Source organism: Ptiloglossa arizonensis, chromosome 3, assembly GCF_051014685.1.
Source record: "Ptiloglossa arizonensis isolate GNS036 chromosome 3, iyPtiAriz1_principal, whole genome shotgun sequence".
Taxonomy (NCBI): domain Eukaryota; kingdom Metazoa; phylum Arthropoda; class Insecta; order Hymenoptera; family Colletidae; genus Ptiloglossa; species Ptiloglossa arizonensis.
In genome coordinates this window covers 1,152,417-1,170,131 of record NC_135050.1, presented here as the reverse complement: position 1 = coordinate 1,170,131, position 17,715 = coordinate 1,152,417, and the positions used below count along the sequence as shown (strand labels likewise).

The 17,715-nt window shown below is 28.7% G+C and overlaps 5 protein-coding genes across 6 annotated transcripts; 3 read left to right on the top strand and 2 right to left on the bottom strand.

Annotated features, from left to right (window-relative positions):
* Nucleotides 1-179: 179 nt before the first annotated feature.
* On the top strand, nucleotides 180-4,976 carry Mybbp1a (MYB binding protein 1a). Its single transcript, XM_076307503.1, has 10 exons — nucleotides 180-372; nucleotides 483-680; nucleotides 755-1,153; nucleotides 1,242-1,828; nucleotides 1,922-2,034; nucleotides 2,125-2,648; nucleotides 2,874-3,503; nucleotides 3,583-3,831; nucleotides 3,913-4,346; nucleotides 4,433-4,976. Exons 1-10 carry the CDS (start codon nucleotides 196-198, stop codon nucleotides 4,851-4,853), a joined length of 3,732 nt encoding a protein of 1,243 aa, XP_076163618.1. The 5' UTR covers nucleotides 180-195; the 3' UTR covers nucleotides 4,854-4,976.
* Nucleotides 4,977-5,558: 582 nt separating this feature from the next.
* Noc1 (Nucleolar complex protein 1) lies at nucleotides 5,559-8,990 on the top strand. The gene is made up of 5 exons (XM_076307226.1): nucleotides 5,559-5,782; nucleotides 5,863-6,986; nucleotides 7,053-7,671; nucleotides 7,754-8,167; nucleotides 8,245-8,990. Exons 2-5 carry the CDS (start codon nucleotides 5,874-5,876, stop codon nucleotides 8,763-8,765), a joined length of 2,667 nt encoding a protein of 888 aa, XP_076163341.1. The 5' UTR covers nucleotides 5,559-5,782; nucleotides 5,863-5,873; the 3' UTR covers nucleotides 8,766-8,990.
* A 7-nt stretch (nucleotides 8,991-8,997) lies between these two features.
* On the bottom strand, nucleotides 8,998-11,010 carry LOC143144627 (chromobox protein homolog 5). Its single transcript, XM_076307227.1, has 4 exons — nucleotides 10,949-11,010; nucleotides 10,430-10,542; nucleotides 10,120-10,354; nucleotides 8,998-10,007 (listed from the first exon to the last, which is right to left on the bottom strand). Exons 2-4 carry the CDS (start codon nucleotides 10,523-10,525, stop codon nucleotides 9,781-9,783), a joined length of 558 nt encoding a protein of 185 aa, XP_076163342.1. The 5' UTR covers nucleotides 10,526-10,542; nucleotides 10,949-11,010; the 3' UTR covers nucleotides 8,998-9,780.
* Nucleotides 11,011-11,681: 671 nt separating this feature from the next.
* Nucleotides 11,682-13,585, top strand: Idh3g (Isocitrate dehydrogenase (NAD(+)) 3 non-catalytic subunit gamma). The gene is made up of 3 exons (XM_076307053.1): nucleotides 11,682-11,766; nucleotides 11,885-12,110; nucleotides 12,306-13,585. Exons 2-3 carry the CDS (start codon nucleotides 11,898-11,900, stop codon nucleotides 13,242-13,244), a joined length of 1,152 nt encoding a protein of 383 aa, XP_076163168.1. The 5' UTR covers nucleotides 11,682-11,766; nucleotides 11,885-11,897; the 3' UTR covers nucleotides 13,245-13,585.
* Nucleotides 13,586-13,762: 177 nt separating this feature from the next.
* LOC143144539 (putative ATP-dependent RNA helicase DDX10) lies at nucleotides 13,763-17,233 on the bottom strand. 2 transcript variants are annotated; one of them, XM_076307051.1, is made up of 12 exons: nucleotides 17,075-17,233; nucleotides 16,814-17,005; nucleotides 16,467-16,739; nucleotides 16,264-16,385; nucleotides 15,997-16,198; nucleotides 15,762-15,924; nucleotides 15,496-15,679; nucleotides 15,249-15,425; nucleotides 14,938-15,164; nucleotides 14,653-14,852; nucleotides 14,187-14,569; nucleotides 13,763-14,079 (listed from the first exon to the last, which is right to left on the bottom strand). In XM_076307051.1, exons 1-12 carry the CDS (start codon nucleotides 17,171-17,173, stop codon nucleotides 13,947-13,949), a joined length of 2,355 nt encoding a protein of 784 aa, XP_076163166.1. In that variant the 5' UTR covers nucleotides 17,174-17,233; the 3' UTR covers nucleotides 13,763-13,946. The 2 variants fall into 2 exon arrangements, with proteins under 2 accessions (XP_076163166.1, XP_076163167.1); XM_076307052.1 differs by having other exon boundaries at nucleotides 16,814-16,974; nucleotides 17,046-17,148.
* Between the last annotated feature and the right edge of the window lie 482 nt (nucleotides 17,234-17,715).

Here is a 17,715-nt window from a genome sequence, read left to right as displayed (position 1 = left end):
GAAACGATTGACAGTCTGTGCGAACCAAAAATGAAACATTCACTTTTGATTTTACAATCTATTCATTATTTGTTTCATTTAAATAATTATTATTAAAAGATTATTAAAATATTAAATTGTTCGTTTGTTCTCGTATTATGTTTTTAATTTAGGTAGTCATTAGATTAGTGCAGTTTATAGTTAAAACGAGGCAAGATGGCAGACGAGGGCATGCACATGGTAGAGGTGGTTTCAAATGACTTTAAAATACAGAAAACGAATAAAATGGATTGTACAATTCTTGATTACTTTACAAAACTCAAAAATGAAACCGAATCTGACAGGATAGTTGGTGGAATTGAACTATTAAAGTATTTACTTAAACAAAATTCAGTAAGTATTTATTTAAAAATAACCTTAAATTTATCAATTTTTGTGTAGCACGAAGTATTTTTATAGTATGTTTTTTATAAACGAACTATTTACAAATAATGACGTTTTAGGAACAAAATGATAGAAAAGAATTTAAATATGCAATAAGAAGACTTATTCGAGGTTTAGGTGCATCAAAAACGTCTTCTTGGATAGGGTTTTACACTACTTTGACAGTATTTTTAATAATGCATTCTGAAATATCAATAGAAGAGCTTTTGTCGATAATAGACAGTGAATTACATCCAGTACATAGTAATAGTAAAGGTGTAAGTAAACCAATTTCTATTACACAATTATATTTAACATTGTACATATACTTTATTAAATAATATTACTGTAGGAAAATGCTGATATTTACATGGGACGTATATTAGCTTATGGTGCATTAATACGATCTAAAGTACTTTGTAAAAGTTCTGATAAAATACAAATACAAATTATACAAGATCTTATCAATGGAGGAAAGCAGCGTAGTTATTTATCATTTCCTTCTACTTCATTTCTTATTGAATTTGTAAATCAAATTGATGATGACAATGTTAAAAAATTGATTTGGCCAATTGTTAAGAAAGAAGTTGGTAAGCCATGGACAGAGCAAACCATAGATACATTTTATACCTTATTGGTAATAAAAGGTAAATGTCCACCACTTGTAAATCAAGGATTCTCAAAGAAACATTTTGGTACAGAAGATATCATTACTAAAGAGTCTATGAATAATATAACAAAGGTATTACTGGTAAGTGTATTTTAGAACTTTGTCTATACAGAATACTATAAGATGATACTTACAGGCATGTCTTAATTTGTACATTATTAATGTTTAGGATTTGCCTAAAGTTGTATTGTGTTATCACCCAGTATTTAAATTATTCTGTGAAAACTTAACATCAACTGAGCTTATTACTGATTTTTGGACATGTATAGACCAGAAATTTACAAAACCGACGAAAATTGATGAATACTTGGCTGTACAAGTTCTCAAATTAATATTATCAAATACCATAGATAAGTCTGTACTCCCATCATTATTATCTCCAAACTATATGCAATATATGTTAAGAAAGTTTTCTGGTTCTAAAAGACATGATAAAGATAAAGTACTTCTTACATTCAAGGAAGTTTTACTTCTGTTAATATCAGCTACAAATAGTAATGATACTAAGCCAAAAACACAATATGCTGTGTTAAAGAAATTAATATTATATCCAGGTGATTTAATGATAGAAAAAAAGACAGGTACAAAAGTAATTCAAATGATTACAGGAAATTTGAATTTAGAAGGAATTAAAAAAGTATCAAAAATATACAGAGATATTATTGAAAATATGATTCCTAAAGAAAACTCGGATGTAAAAACAGAATCATTTTGGACAAATGCTGAGAGAATTTATGCTGCAAACTTATTAATAAGGTATTTATGTTTCTAAGAAACACAGTTGACATATAATTTTGCCTTTTAGTATAAATAAATATGTATACCCAATCTATTATTGAATTTCATTAGATTAATGGGACATTCTACTACTCTAATGGACAAAAAATGGAGATTGTGTCAATTAAAATTCTTATTTATTCACGGATTGTGTGAAATGTCAAATGTTGGAGTAGATCTAGCTCGTAAGTTTGATATCTTTTTACTTAAATATTATATATATCATATTGTATATTATTACATATTTTTCTAAAGTGTATTTTTACTTTTTATAGCACAACTTAAAGAAGCATTTTATCGTGCATTGGATCATAAGTTACCAAAATTGAGTGATCAACGAAATATATTGAGTGAATTAGTTCATTACTTAGATACTCATTTAAGAAATAAAACTTTGAAATTAAGAAATCTATTATCAAATGAAGCAAATATAGCTTGGGAAAAAGTGATACATTTAATTGAAAAGTTAGAGAATAATGTGGAAAAGGCAGAAGCTGTACCAGTATTTCATACAATGAATTTACATATGGGCTTACAATTATTTTCAGACCCACAAATGGCAGTTATGGCTATTATTGAACTTCAAAGTTGTTATGAAAGGCTACTTAAAAAATGTAAAAAATCTAAAGTAGAAATTAATAAGAAAAAAGTAGATGAACCAGAATGGGTAGAAGTAGTAGTTGATTTATTATTGTCTTTCTATTCTAAAAATAACCATTTATTACGATCGTTAGTAGGATGCGTATTTCCACATATTTGTCCATATGTAACACCAACAGCTATACATCAAATTTTAGCAGTATGTAAATATTATTTTAACCTTTAATTAAACATACGGGACTTTAGTAAATTTCCGCTGAAGTATATTTTTAATTAGATTAAAAAAAATTAAATACAAGGAAAGGATAAGGAAAGAATGTTATTTATAATTAAGAGAAAAAAATTGGGAGTTTAATAGACCTTTGTGGACTTATTTCTGGTTTAAATATTGAAAAATATTCTATTTTACATTTTGTTATGTCAGGTCTTAGATGTAAGAAATGAAAGAGGACCACTTGTAGCGGAAGATGATCCTGATGAAGATGAATCACCAGATACAGAATCAAATTTTGACAGTGAAGATGAAACTACTAATGATGGATTGGAAAGTTCGTCGGCTGATAATGATTCCGATTCGAATGAGGAATCAATGAATGAAGATGAAGATGAAACAGTAACTGACCGATTACGAATGGCAGTGCGTCAAGCATTAGGTGATGCTTCTGTTCAAACCGAGGATGAAGACATAGATGTGGACAAAATTAATGAGGAAGATGGAAAACGGTTAGACGAATCATTAGCAGCAGCATTTAGAATTCTTCGTGAAAATCGTCAATCACGATCTAAAAAACAAGAAAAATCGGCGCAAGCTCTAACACACTTCAGAATTCGAGTCATAGATTTATTGGAAATGTATTTAGAATGTGGACCATCAATGACAGTTGTACTTGACATACTACTTCCTCTGTTTGCGTTATTGGAATATTGCATAAAAGATCCTCATCAAAAACCTCTTCAAGATCGAATTCGATCTTGTTTAAAAAAACTAACTGCAGTAAAGAAATTCAAAGATACAAAGAACATTGATGAAGATTTATTAATAATTATATTAAAGGTAATTATAATTAATCTTAACGTACGAATAATAATTTTATACTTAATACATATGTAATTAGTAATTTTGTACTCTTAAGGCTTTAATAGAAAAAGGAGAAAGAACCACATCAGTTTATCAAGAGATGAGCGATAAATTGGCAGAGTGTTGCATATTTCTTGTAAGATGTGCACAGCAAGCAGATATATCTACTGATTCCATAGTTAAAATTTATGTCGAAAATTTAACCGCCTTTTTTAAAAGAAGAGATTGCGTACTATCGCCTATGTTATTCAAAAGTATATTGCAATTACATTGGGAGGGTAATTGGCAACTAGCACCTTTATTGGTATATTTTAAACTTTGTATTTTTGTAAAATGAATTGTACTGAAACATTCTTTTCCAAATAATATGTACTCATTCTTGTAGGTGGATTTTGCTTTCGACAGTACTGTCAGGTCTTTTCGTCGAGGACATGCACTTGACTTTTTAACAGTTTTTTATAACAATGGTCGCTTAGTTCATTTAGACACAAAACACTTTGACATTAGGATGAAGATGGAAAAAAAGTTGTGTAAAAATACTATAAGCACACTTCAAGAATTATCTAATGTATATAAAGCTGAAAATGAACAACCTGTTTTAAATAATGGTAATGAAATAAGTAAAGAAGTCAGACAAAGGTATGTTTGTCTTCTTTTGTCATTACTACGAAATGTTTATACTCAACACTTACCAAAAGCATGGAATTGGGAAACTATTGGAAATGTACTTATTACATACAGATCTCATGCACCACTTGCAAGAGATACAAAAGTAGCATGTAATAGATTAGCTGCACAAATCGGAATTTCATTTAATATGTGAGTAGAAAGAAAACTGCAAAAATTGTTTAAACATTATTAGGTAGTGATATTAAACTATATATTATTTTATATTTTTGCTTCAGACCTATAAAAAAGGCTAAACATGAGCAAACTTTCAAAATGAATGGAGAAACAAGTACAATAAACGATATAGAACAATCTGCCATTATACAAGAGAATGGAAATGGTCATAGTAATAATACAGATGTTCCTGCAATAACGAAGACCGAATTGAAGAAAAAAAAAAAAAAACAAAATAAACAGAAAGATAAACAATCACTAAAAAAGGAAGCACGAACCTTACGTGAAAAAGCAATGTCTGAAGGTTTTGAATCATTTAACTTTAGTTCTTTTAACTTACATGATGAACATAAAATTGAACCACTTCAAAATGGAAACTCACAAAATGAACAGTCTGGTTCCAATTTTTCACAAAAAAGGGTGCTCAAACATACATCAGATGACACCAAATTAAAAAGAAGAAAAAGCATGAAAACTGCTTGATACATGTAATAAACTCATTAGCATTAATCTGGTCATAAATAATTGTTATTTTTGTACATGCATTTATAAAAATATGTATCACAAAGTTTGTACAACTTTGAAATATATATATCATTAACACGAGTTTTTAATGTTATATAAATAAATGGTTTCTTTACAAGTTTCGATATCATATTATATTGTATTGATGATGCAATATTCTATTTATATCTTATATTCGTAGATCTTAAGAAATTATTATACATGAGTAGCCAATTAACTTAGCATTACTTGCGACAAACAATCTTTCGTCGCGAGTCGTAAGTAATACCGATTACCAGGTCTCATCACAAAAAAGTTGTTGCGAATGAAAACTCGGAAGGGAACAGATGAATTCAAAGTTACATCAATCTATCCATTTAGCCAAGCAATTATCGAACAAAATGAGACAAAATTAGGGGAAATGCGATGGGAACTGTAAAATTGGTTCCACTAGGTCGGTCCTGGTTCCTCTTAGTGAACCCGATTCAAAAGGAAGTGGCCAACATTACTGGAAAGAGTGTCCCGTTTCTCCTAACTTATGTATATATATAGATGTTTATTCTACGTTTACTACCTTTTACCGACTTCGGTGTTTCTGCTGAATATAGTTCTTAAAATCACTAATCTTAAACATAGATGTCGCTCTAAACCATTGATATTCTACGAGATCGGTATTTTAAATCGTCCAACACCAACTCATAAGTTGATCGCTGTGTAATATTTACCGGAGAGATATGTTTGTGTAAATTTTGTTATTACTGTGATAGAACGTTAATCGAGAGAAAACACCAATTTTGATAATAAATTTCTTTTTTATTATTAGAGAAATAGCATTTTCGGTATTATCTTATTTTATTTTATAACTACAAAATCTTAAATACATCAATGTTACTAAGGTTAACCACGAGGTAAGAGTTCCTATATTTCTGTGATATAAATGTACCATTTTTATAATATTTATGAATAAATATCTATATAAATATTTAAGTTTTTAAAAAGATGAAGAAAGGGCTCAAATATGAGGCCACCATTGGTGGTAATTTAAAATGGTATGAAGAATATCCTAAAGGAGAAGAACCATGTAAACATTCTATGTCTGAAATAGAAACATCAAACTTGAAAACTGAAGCAAAAAAATTCTTAGATGCAGAAACTTCTGTGTTTCAGTTGAAAGAAACAAAATCCTGTGATTCAGAGACAGCATGGTTAAAAACAGCATTAACACAGGGTACAACCTCTGACAAAGTAGCAGCTGCCATTGTATTAGTACAAGACAATCCTAAATATAATTTAGCTAGAATTATAATGCTTGTTAATCAAGTACGAATAGCAAAACACAATCAATGCAATATGGTAATAAAATCTTTAAAAGATCTTTTCTTATTTGATTTACTTCATCCTAAATACAAGCTACTTAAATTTGAAGAGCAAAATTTAAGCGAAATTGATAAAACTAACTCTGTAGATACAATGGTTAAAACAGACGTATCGAGAAAAAAGTTAATGGCTCACTGGTATTTTGAAGACCAATTACGTGAACAATATGAACGTTTTGTTATGTGTTTAGCTACCATTGCTTCAGATACAGTAGATGTAAATCGTGAAGCAGCAATGTCAGTGATGACAGACCTGTTAATAGGGAATGCTGAACAAGAACATAAACTGTTGGGATTGATTGTAAACAAAATAGGAGATCCAAGTAGTAAAATTGGATCTAAAGTTATATTTTGTTTAAATAAGTTGTTACACGAACATCCAAATATGAAACTTGTTGTATTACGAGAAGTTGAAAAGTTATTGTTTCGAAAAAATGTAGCACAACGTGCTCAGTACTATGCAATCTGTTTATTAAGTCAATTTCTTTTGAGAAAGGATGACGAAGAAATTGCTTCTACTCTTATTGAAGTTTATTTTGCATTTTTTAAAGCTTGTTTAAAAAAAGGAGAACCAGATAGTAGAATGATGGCAGCAATTTTAACCGGTGTAAATAGAGCATATCCATTTGCAAAATTGAATTCAAATATATTGCATAATCATATAGATTCTGTGTACAAAGTTGTACATATTGGTTCTTTTAATGTTTCATTAAATGCCCTCAATTTACTGTATCAAGTAAGTATTTGTACATTGTAATATATTTGTTATATTTTCTGTTTCATTTTTATGTTATTGATATAGGTCACAGGAAAAGATGAAGTTCAATCAAACAGATTTTATTCTACTTTTTATCGAAAGCTATTAGAGCCACAAATTGGAGTTGCAAATAAACGGGCACTTTTTCTTAATTTATTGTTTAGAGTTCTTCAAAAAGATGATAAAATACAACGTTTGTATGCATTTATTAAAAGAAGCTTACAAAATGCATTGTATTTTCCTGCAAATATGACATGTGCAATTTTATATATAGTATCCAAAATTTTACATATGCATAAAGAATTGAAAAATTTATTGCTAAAACCACAAATTTGTATTAAAATTGAAGACAAAGATCCTGGAATTGATAACAGTTCTGTAAGTTTAGAAAATATTGATGTATGTGAAAAATCTAATACAAATTCAGAAGAGTCAATTCTATTAACAAATGTTATAACTGGAGTTGATGTAAACATGGAAACTAAATCTGATGTAAAAGTAGAAAATGATGTACAAAAAGAGTCGTGTAAACAAAAAGAATATAATCCTTTCTACCGTAATCCTCTCTATGCTGGAGTAACTAAGGGTTTATGTAATGAATTGATAATATTATCTAAACATTATCATCCAAGTGTTGTATTATTTGCAAATACTATCCTTGAAGGTATTATATCTGATTGTTATTTTCACAAAAATATATTTCAATATTAAACATCCAAATATACAAAATATATTTTTATTTATAGGAAAGGCAATTAATTACACTGGAGACCCACTAGAAGATCTGTCTTTAATGCGTTTTCTGGATCGTTATGTTTTCAAGAATCCCAAAAAATTGGAAAATAAGAAGATACAAAAGAAAAATGATCCTCTGGCTCAACGTGCAGGATACATACCTAAAGGTGTTAGGTCTATACCTGTAGATAGTGTTTTATATCTCAATGAAAAGGAAGAACGTATTCCTGTTGATGAATTATTTTTATATCGGTATTTAAAAAAAAAGAGGGAATGTAAACACGAATCTAAAGTAGAAGAGGATGATGTTGAAAGTGTTAATAGTGAAGAATTTGATGACATGTTAGGTAGATTAACAGATGGCAAAGATTTTGGAGATCTAGATATTGCAGCTGATATTCAAATTAAAAAAATGAAGAAGAAAGGTACATTGACAAAAGTCTCTTTTCTTTTTTGAACGTGAAAATTATTTTTAACGTACATGTGATTATATGTTCTATAGATATTGAAGAAGACGAAAATTTAGAGTCTGGCAGTGATGATAGCGCGGCAAGTGATGACTCTGATAAAATGAATGATTCGGACGAAATTGATGATACGGATGAAGAATTACAAAATTTAAGTGACATTGACCTAGACGAGGACGACGACATAAGTGATATAGATTTTAATGAAGACATAGACGACAATGAAAATATTTTTGATGATAATATTGAACTCAATATAAAAAATAAAAAAATAATGAAAAAGGATCAAAGAAAAAATAAACTAAGTAAAAATTCGATTGGAATTGATAGTAATACATTTGTATCGGCAGAAAAATTTGCAGAAATGCTTGAAGAGCATAGTAAACAAAAAAATAAACATGGTAGTACAGATATGTATAATACTGCAGATGGTGCAGGTTCTAAGCAAATAGATTGGGAAATGAAACGACATCATAAACTTAAAGGACCAATAAATAAAAAGAAACGAAAAGGTTCTAGAACGTTTAAGAAAAATATAAAAAAAATTAAACATTAATTACGAATCAAATGTTTTTCTTTTCTTAAATATCAATTTTTGTTAACCTGGCTGCGTATATAAGTAATCACAACGTTCTATAAATTATGCAAAAAGAATTTGTTACTTTAATTGAAATTTTATACAAAAAAATAAATCGTACATTCAAGTATTACTTATGTACTATATCCTTTTATTTCAGATTGATTAAAAAAAGAATAATCTATTAGGTATAAACCTATTATTTTAAGGGTAAATTGTTTGAAAAAAAATCTTAATTACTGTCAATCTTATTATTTCTTATTTATCAAGTAAATATTAATGTATTTTAAAAATATGAGGACAGATTTCGCTTTAATGTAGTTGTTTACTTTTTTGGGCATAATACCAATTTTATCTTACGTAAAAGCAACTGTGTTTACAATTATACTTACTATTACAAGTTTTTATACTTTTAAAATTACTGATACATTTTACTCATATTTCAGTACATGCTGTACATTGTCATATTCTATTTAAACGAAGTAGATAAGTTTGTAACTTCTTTGGCAACTGCAACGATTTGTACATATTTAAATGTAATTACTGAATATTAAATAATTATAAAATGTAAAATTGCCAAATTGAAAAGAAAATTAAAGAAATACTTTTATTTTATACTGCAAATGCATGTTTTTAGATCTATATCCAGTTGAGTTTTAATTTTTTTTTTTTTTTTAAATAAATAAACTAATAAATGTTCTTTAAAAACATTTTCACTGATAATTTTTATGTAAAAGTGTCAGTTGCAAAAGAATCTGTAAGTGCACCATTTTAAGAAAGTACATAAGTATAATTATTTTTACTAATAATGACACAGGTATGCCTATATTTGTTCAAGTATAGTTTGCCATTTTTTGTAAAAAACCATTTATATCCATATTATCATTACTGTGCAATGACAAATAAATCTTTAGTCTCATTTTGTACACACTATTTCTTTTCATAAACGACAAATTCTAAAGCGTGGCGTGTATGAGTATCGAAAGGCAGAACGTTACTCTGGATCAGCTTTCGTCGAACTTTCTTCATCATGAGTAGGGCTGTGCCATGTCAGTCGTTCTTCATAGAACTTTATTACAATTTGTGGACACTTTTCATTGGCGATTCGTGCAGGGACTAAATCTGCGTCATCTGTTCCTTTCCACTTCATTAAAAACATAAGTTCCCCACTTGAATCTGTTGCACCAATGATTCGTTCTGGTTCCAAATTTCTATCAAAGCCTGAATAAAATCAAAATACTTTACTTACAAACCAAATTAAATATTAATTACAAAATAAAATAGGCTTCTTAGATAAATTGTTTAAAGTAAAGATTCATTTATGGCCAGTTACCTTCAGGTTTTTTTTCTTCTGCCACTTTTTTCTTAGCTTGCGTAGGTGTAGGGGTACTTGAACTTTTCCGTTTCTTTTGTTCTTTATCTTCATGCCGTTTTCCAGCTACAGCAGCTTCTTTCTTTTTGCGTTGTTCTTCAAATTGTGCAATCAAATCTGGGCAATCTAGGTTTTCTTCTGGTTCCCATGTATTTTCATCGTTAGAATATCCTTTCCATTTCAGAAAATACTCAACCTAAAAACATGATATAGTAATAAATATGCAAAATGAAAAATTCATTGTTTATATTATAATACTCAATTCAAATACCTTTCCTTTAACCACCCTTCTATCTAAAACTTTTTCAACACTGAATTCTTCTTCTCCCTCACCTTCTGCAGGAGTTGATTCCTTGCCTTTACTCATCTTACTTTAAAAGAATACTGAAAATAAATTATAATGAAATAATAAAGCGGATCAAGATAAATTGTATAAAATAAATAAAAAAGAATTAACAGTAAATAGAGAAAGGATTGACTGTTGATTAAAATAATTAATTAAATTTAAATAATACATTCGTAAAAGAAAAGACTTGCATATAAAAATTATTACAATGTAAAGTAACGATACATTCAATAATTCTACTAAAATAAAGCTATAAAGATGTGAAGAGAAATGAAACGAACACGATGCAAAATGGCGGTACGGCAGCCGGGAAGCAATCAAAAGATTTTATTAGTTAAATTTACAATATAATGCAATAAGAAACGATACCAATTTATACCGCTTTCTATTACGACTATTTATACCAAAATATGACTGTAAATTATTTATGATTATAATACTTACTTAAAATACAGCTACAAAATGCTTTACAGAGTACAAGCAGGCACGAGTAGCGGCGGGCTTTCTAACGCTTTAGCGTCTTGTTACCGTGTTGCCGCGAAAAATAACAGGTTAGCCAACACACTATTTAAGATTTCTTACAAATTTATTATTTTTTGATGTTTAAAATTGTTTCCTTCGAAGATAAATCAAATTATTGACATTTTAAAATAAAAGAGAAAATTATTTCACATTTAAAAGACTGATAATTGTACAAAACCAAATAAAAAGATAATAATTATATTTATTATAACAATATTTCTTTTTGCAATGTTGTAACCAATCATTTCAAAGTGTTTGTACGTTAAATTTTTTGGAAATGTATTTTGTTTAACATTTTGTATTTATAGTGTTTTATATATACATTAAAATTTATTTGTAGATCAATATAAAATTGTCTAGTTTGAAGAATATTATAAATTATTTTCCTAATATGAAGGATTTTTTCAGAAAGTAAATATTCTTAAATAGTATCTTTTCTAAGAAAAAATTTAATTATATCCTACAATATTATAAAAGATTACCTGTATTAATTTCTTAAAGTAGCTTTTGATAATTTATTGAGAAATATAGTACAAAATATGTATATAAAAAATGTTACATAAAGAATATTTATTAATAATAGATCAAAAGAGAAGTTTATATATTTGAAGTATATATTTTTTTATTTCAGTATTCTTCCAGATGGCGCTATTATTTAACATTTTAACGTTGATTTTCAGTTCTACAGTGATCACAGTTCAAACGGCGCTGAAAATTTGGAGTTGGCAAGGACTTTCAAGGTATTGTTAAAATAGAATTTGCAAAGTAGTAGTATGTATTTAAAAATCGATTAATTCATTTGTGTTATTGAATGATGTAATATTAAAATTTAATTGTATTCTAATGTGTAATTTATAGAATAGTATTCGTAATGGCTGCTCGATCCGTCGTTAGATATTTACGTCCGAAAAATGTTGTACCTCAAATTCACCGATGTGCTTCATCTGCATTCGAAATACAACATAAAACTCCAACTATTAAGAAAGTGATGCCTATACCAAAGGCACATTACGGTGGACGACATACAGTTACTCTTTTACCTGGCGCTGGTATTGGTCCAGAATTAATGGCCTTTGTAAAAGAGGTATAAACATAGTATTAATATTTTTAATTCAAATGACGATTTCTCTCTATTATATTACTGGACATATATGCTTTCTTAAATATTACATTAATTATTTGATCAAATTCGAATAACATTTTTTTAATAAGAATGAGTGATAAAGTTATCATATTCTATATGAATGTCTTATATAATTTTTTCATATGCTTATTATAGGTCTTTAGATATGCAGGTGTACCAGTAGACTTTGAGGATGTAGAAATTGATCCTACTGCAGATGATAATGTTGATCTAGATTATGCTATTACATCGATTCGTAGAAACGGTGTTGCACTAAAAGGAAATATTGAAACCCGTAGTACAGAAGCTGGTGTACTTTCTCGAAATGTTGCACTTCGAAACGAGTTGGATCTTTATGTAAATGTTGTACATTGTGTGTCATATCCAGGAGTAAATTCGCGCCATAAGAATATTGATATCGTCATTGTAAGACAAAATACAGAGGGAGAATATGCCATGCTTGAGCATGAAAGTGTACAAGGTGTTGTTGAAAGCATGAAAGTTATCACACGTAGTAATTCTGAACGTGTTGCAAGATATGCATTTGAATATGCTAAACGAAATGGAAGAAAGAAGGTCACCACTGTTCATAAGGCCAATATAATGAAACTCTCTGATGGATTATTTTTAGAAACATCAAAAAGAGTTGCAAAAGATTATCCAGATATTGCACACAATAATATGATTATTGATAATACCTGTATGCAACTTGTCTCCAACCCACATCAGTTTGATATTATATTAACAACCAATCTATATGGAGCAATTGTATCAAATGTAGTCTGCGGTTTATTAGGTGGTGCTGGATTATTAGCTGGAAAAAATTATGGTGACCATTATACAGTATTTGAACCAGGTACTCGTAATACTGGTACAGGCATTGCTGGAAAGAATATTGCTAATCCTATTGCAATGTTAAATGCAGCTGTTGATATGTTACGTCATCTGGGACATAAGGATCATGCCACTATAATTCAAAATGCAATCAATAAAACTATTAACCAGGGTGTTCAGACTCGTGATCTTGGTGGACAAGCTACAAGCAGAGAAGTTGTTGATGCCATTAAGAAACACATTAAAAAAGCATCTGATTAAGACTGACAAAATATATTTTGTTGGGTAATATCTGTAGAGATATACATACATACTACTGAATTTTGCTCTTTGGCAAGGATATTCTGTTGTTTGTTGATAAAAAGTATTATTTTATTATTGTGATTGACTGCAGTCATTATACTCTTTAATTTAAAGAAATTCTATAAAATTATGTAAATTGCACAAAACTATGCAAAATAATTTTTAAGCAAAGTAATAAATTTAACTCGTGTAATATATTAATATTTTATGTAATATGACAACATCGTTTAATAAATTATTAAGATTTAAACTTTGTAAAATATACATTGTAAGTATTAGTATTAACATATACAGTTGTTTAAACATTGTAAGTATGATGATAGGACATATTTGAGATGTAAACCATTTTTGTTTAATTTACATCTTATTAAACGGTATTGCCTTGTAATTGAATATACGTTTATACACAATTATTAAATCTAGATTAATGGTGATCCATCAAACTAGTAATTTAATTTACGCTAAAAAAATTTCGTCAGAATTAATCTATTTTTTGTTGATAAATTCTTTAATCATATTGAATACAAAATAAATTAATTTGTTTACATGAATGGTTATGTAGATAATAAACAATAATTAATAATATTGACAATATTGTAACACGAGACATAAAAAGAAGATTAAAGACTTATTCAACAAACAGTCAAAATATATCTTGTTTCAATTTTGTAAAAGTTGTAATGCTAATTCCTCGTCTGCTTGTAAATGTGTGTTGTCTATTTCGAGCAATGTTTTTTGTTTTCCCTTTATTTTATTATAATCCTCCTGTGTCAACAATTTTTTTTTAGGAGGCCTGTAAACAATAAAGGTATGATTACCAAAAATCAAAATAAAGTTAGAAATAAAACAAGTATATTTTTCTAGATACGTTTAATATTAAACAATTATTGCAGCGCATACCTATGTATTTTGTTTTCCTCTTCATTTTCCTCTGATTCGGCAATGTCGTTTTCTTGTTGCTTACGATAGATTTTATCTGGATCTGGTAACCATGATAAATCTGGTTCACTGTACTCACTGTCACTAACATTATTGTCAATATCATTTTCTATATCTTCTTGATTGCTAACTTCATCCTTGTCTATTTTCCTCTTACTAGCTTTTAATTTTCGTTTTTCTTCTTTATGTTTTTCTTTTATTTTCTGTCTAAAGCGTTGTTTATCAAACTTGTCTTCTTCACGTAATATCTGTTTGGCTATTTCTATATTAATACCAGAGTCTACTTCGTTTTCGTACTGTCTAGCAAATTCAGAGATCTTAACTTTAGTAGAATCTAATAGTTCCTGAAAGGCGGAATATTTTGTAATTATACTTCAATGTACATTAATGTATTACTTAAATTTTACACCAAATGATATAATCAAACCTTTCCCTCATCATCAAACGTAGTTTTCTTGTTTGGTACTATTTTCTTCCTAAGCATTCTTTTAGCTACAGCAGCTTTCGTAACCACTTTCTTTTTATTCGACCCTAAATTCTCGTCGTTAGTGGTGGAGATTGGTAATATATCATCAATGTTTATGTTTTTTCTTTTTACAGTTAATATCTCATCATCATCACTATCGTCTTTATAAAAAAAAAAAGATATAATCAAACATAATTCAATAGAGTAATGAATTAATTCTATACTCGTTAACATTAATTATCTTACCAAATGCAAAATCACTTGCTTTTGTCCTTTGATACATAGCCATTTCTTCATTTTCCATAGAGTAATTGTCATCAGATAGATTAGAAGTTTTTACTCGATTTATGTCATTATCTAATTCATTATTTGTAATAATTTGTTGTTTATTTTCATTATTTTTATTAAAGGATTGTTTTTGTTCCATTCTTTGAAGAAACCGAATTCTTGGTGGTATAGCTAAACCTAAAGATCTAATAATGCAACAATTGCAAGATCATGAAGTAATGTTTTCACATACAGTTTTAATTGTACTTATACGCATCTATTTAGTTTACCTTGCATACGAATCGGTATTTAATGCATGAACATTAAAAATTTCTTTATCCTTCATTAGAAAAACTGATTTCACGTACGTTACAAATGCTCTTTGAGCACTTTCTTTTAGCGATACATCTCGTGCTAATAGAGCTTCCATTTTACGTTGTTGAGATTGTAATTTGTTCGGATTAATTCTAGGAAAATACATTTTGTTATCAATTAGTAGATAACTTATATTAAATCATATAAAAATGATTAACTTACTTTATCATGGAGATTGGAATTTTGCGTTCTTTGAGCTTTTCAATCATTTTTTCTTCAGAAGGTAGTAAAACCAATAAAGATTCACCTCCTCTTTGAAATCTAGCAGTCCTACCAGCACGATGTATATACGCATTTACATCTTCAGGACAGTCCATTTGTACGACCCAATTTACAGCAGGAAAATCTAAAATGCATTTTAATTATACGCAATGGTCGCGGTACCAATTTTCTTACCGTTTATTTAAAGAAAGAGTTTTCTTTTCTACCTAGTCCACGAGCAGCAATGTCAGTGGCAAATAAAACTGCAAATTGTTTTTTACAAAAAGTTTCATAAATTTCCATTCTTCTGAGTTGATGTAACGTACCATAAAGAGCTAACAAGCTTAGTCCAGGTTTTAATCGACAAAATACTTCATATACATATTTGACCTAAAACCAAACGATGTTTCCAGTTTTTCTATTTACATATTAAAATCAATTGTATCAATAATTAGACTATACCTGTTTACAACTAGAGAAAAATACAATAGTCTTTTGTTTTAAATGATTTCGTATAAATGACCATATCATTGACATTTTATCTTCCAAAGCGCAAAGAATATAACTTTGTTGGAGACCTTCGGGTGTAGTATGTTTAGCATGTTCATGAACAGACACATACATAGGATCTTTTAAACTTAATCTGGCTAAGTCTCTAACGGATCTAATACAAATTAAGAGATACAATACAAAGACTGTAAAATTTCTATCATTTTTAAAAGTACATACTTTGTTTGAGTCGCAGAAAATAAGAGAGTTTGTCTTTTTGGTGGTAAATTTTCTATAATAGAATTCATAGTGTGTTCAAAACCCATATCCAAACATCGATCAGCTTCGTCCAATACCAATACCTAGATTTTAAAAATAAAGTAACTGTAGAATTATTATTCTTCATTAATAGTGAATATTTCTATCTTTTAATATTCATATACCTGCATATTTACACAATCAAATAATGGATTTTCATCCATATGTTGTAATAAACGACCTGGAGTGCATATTACAATGTTACATCGATCCATACGTTTCTTTTCAAACTTCAAATCTTTTCCACCTATAATAAGACCAGCAGAAATATCATGATGTTGACCAATTTTACGTAATGTTTCGTATATTTGATAAGCAAGCTCTCTGGTTGGTGTGATAATGAGCGCACCAAGCCCATCTAACCTTGTCCACTGTTTACAGTATAAAATTTCCAACACCTTAATAATTAGAAAATTATGTTATAAATTATTCTCTTAAGATGTCTTTAAACAATTTTAATCAAGTGCTCTACCGGAATAAGAAACGCTAAGGTTTTTCCACTGCCAGTTTTAGCTGCTCCTAAAATATCATTTCCACGCAATGCCAGTCCAATACTTTGCCTTTGAATATCTGTCATACTAAAATAATTATTTTCTGCCAAGCCTTTTAAAGTTTTTGGTGACAACGGGAGGTCTGTAAATTTTTCTATTTTTGTTTCATCGATCTGCAAAGATATAAACTTCGTAAAGATAAGTTATACTTACAAATTTGGGAAAAGAGAGTCAGAACTTACATCGTGATACTTCGATAATAACTTGTCGATTGCTTTTATCTCTGGATCATGTTTCTTCTTCGTATCGTAAACTTTGACCACTTTCTTTTTCTTAGACATTGTTTATTATTATCGAACACGTTGTACGAAATGCATGAAAAAGAAGGTTATATTGATAGTCGCTTTATCGTAAAACCATATGTAAACTGATACATAGTAGCCGGTGGTACTATACGGTGGCGACACTATTTAGTTTTTGATACTTGGAGCCAGTTCGAGAGCCAGTTTGAATTGTAGGTAATGAAATGTAAAAGGCTATTTCAATATTTTTATATTACGATTTTAATATTCTACATCGATCGTATATATTTATATATATTTTATTAAACGTTTTGATAAAATACTCGAATTTATCACATTTCTTACAAATATATAACTAATTAAATTAATGAAAATTATGAATACCGGGTGAAAATGATTTAATCGTATCTGAAATGAATTACTACGCGAAGGACCTCAATAATGTAATTGACAGATACCATTTTTTAATTGTTGCGATGAATCAGTACGTAGTTGCAGAAACATTGTAAGTTTTGATAAGTCTCTTTCAGAACACGTTTGATTTCAGAATAAAGAAAGATCGAGATCATAATCATCGAAGC

Bases quoted from the DNA above. Each gene is read 5' to 3' on its own strand.
- Noc1 (XM_076307226.1), top strand. From the start codon at position 5,874: ATGAAGAAAGGGCTCAAATATGAGGCCACCATTGGTGGTAATTTAAAA. The intron at 7,672-7,753 runs GTATTATATCTG...TTTTATTTATAG, and splicing joins TGCAAATACTATCCTTGAAG to GAAAGGCAATTAATTACACT. The intron at 8,168-8,244 runs GTACATTGACAA...TATGTTCTATAG, and splicing joins TAAAAAAATGAAGAAGAAAG to ATATTGAAGAAGACGAAAAT.
- Mybbp1a (XM_076307503.1), top strand. From the start codon at position 196: ATGGCAGACGAGGGCATGCACATGGTAGAGGTGGTTTCAAATGACTTT. The intron at 681-754 runs GTAAGTAAACCA...ATATTACTGTAG, and splicing joins TACATAGTAATAGTAAAGGT to GAAAATGCTGATATTTACAT. The intron at 2,649-2,873 runs GTATGTAAATAT...TTGTTATGTCAG, and splicing joins CTATACATCAAATTTTAGCA to GTCTTAGATGTAAGAAATGA.
- Idh3g (XM_076307053.1), top strand. From the start codon at position 11,898: ATGGCTGCTCGATCCGTCGTTAGATATTTACGTCCGAAAAATGTTGTA. The intron at 12,111-12,305 runs GTATAAACATAG...TGCTTATTATAG, and splicing joins TAATGGCCTTTGTAAAAGAG to GTCTTTAGATATGCAGGTGT.
- LOC143144627 (XM_076307227.1), bottom strand. From the start codon at position 10,525: ATGAGTAAAGGCAAGGAATCAACTCCTGCAGAAGGTGAGGGAGAAGAA. The intron at 10,355-10,429 runs GTATTTGAATTG...TCATGTTTTTAG, and splicing joins GAAGGGTGGTTAAAGGAAAG to GTTGAGTATTTTCTGAAATG. The intron at 10,008-10,119 runs GTAACTGGCCAT...GATTTTATTCAG, and splicing joins AGAAGAAAAAAAACCTGAAG to GCTTTGATAGAAATTTGGAA.
- LOC143144539 (XM_076307051.1), bottom strand. From the start codon at position 17,173: ATGTCTAAGAAAAAGAAAGTGGTCAAAGTTTACGATACGAAGAAGAAA. The intron at 17,006-17,074 runs GTAAGTTCTGAC...ATATCTTTGCAG, and splicing joins TATTATCGAAGTATCACGAT to ATCGATGAAACAAAAATAGA. The intron at 15,925-15,996 runs GTATAGTCTAAT...GTTTGGTTTTAG, and splicing joins TTTTCTCTAGTTGTAAACAG to GTCAAATATGTATATGAAGT.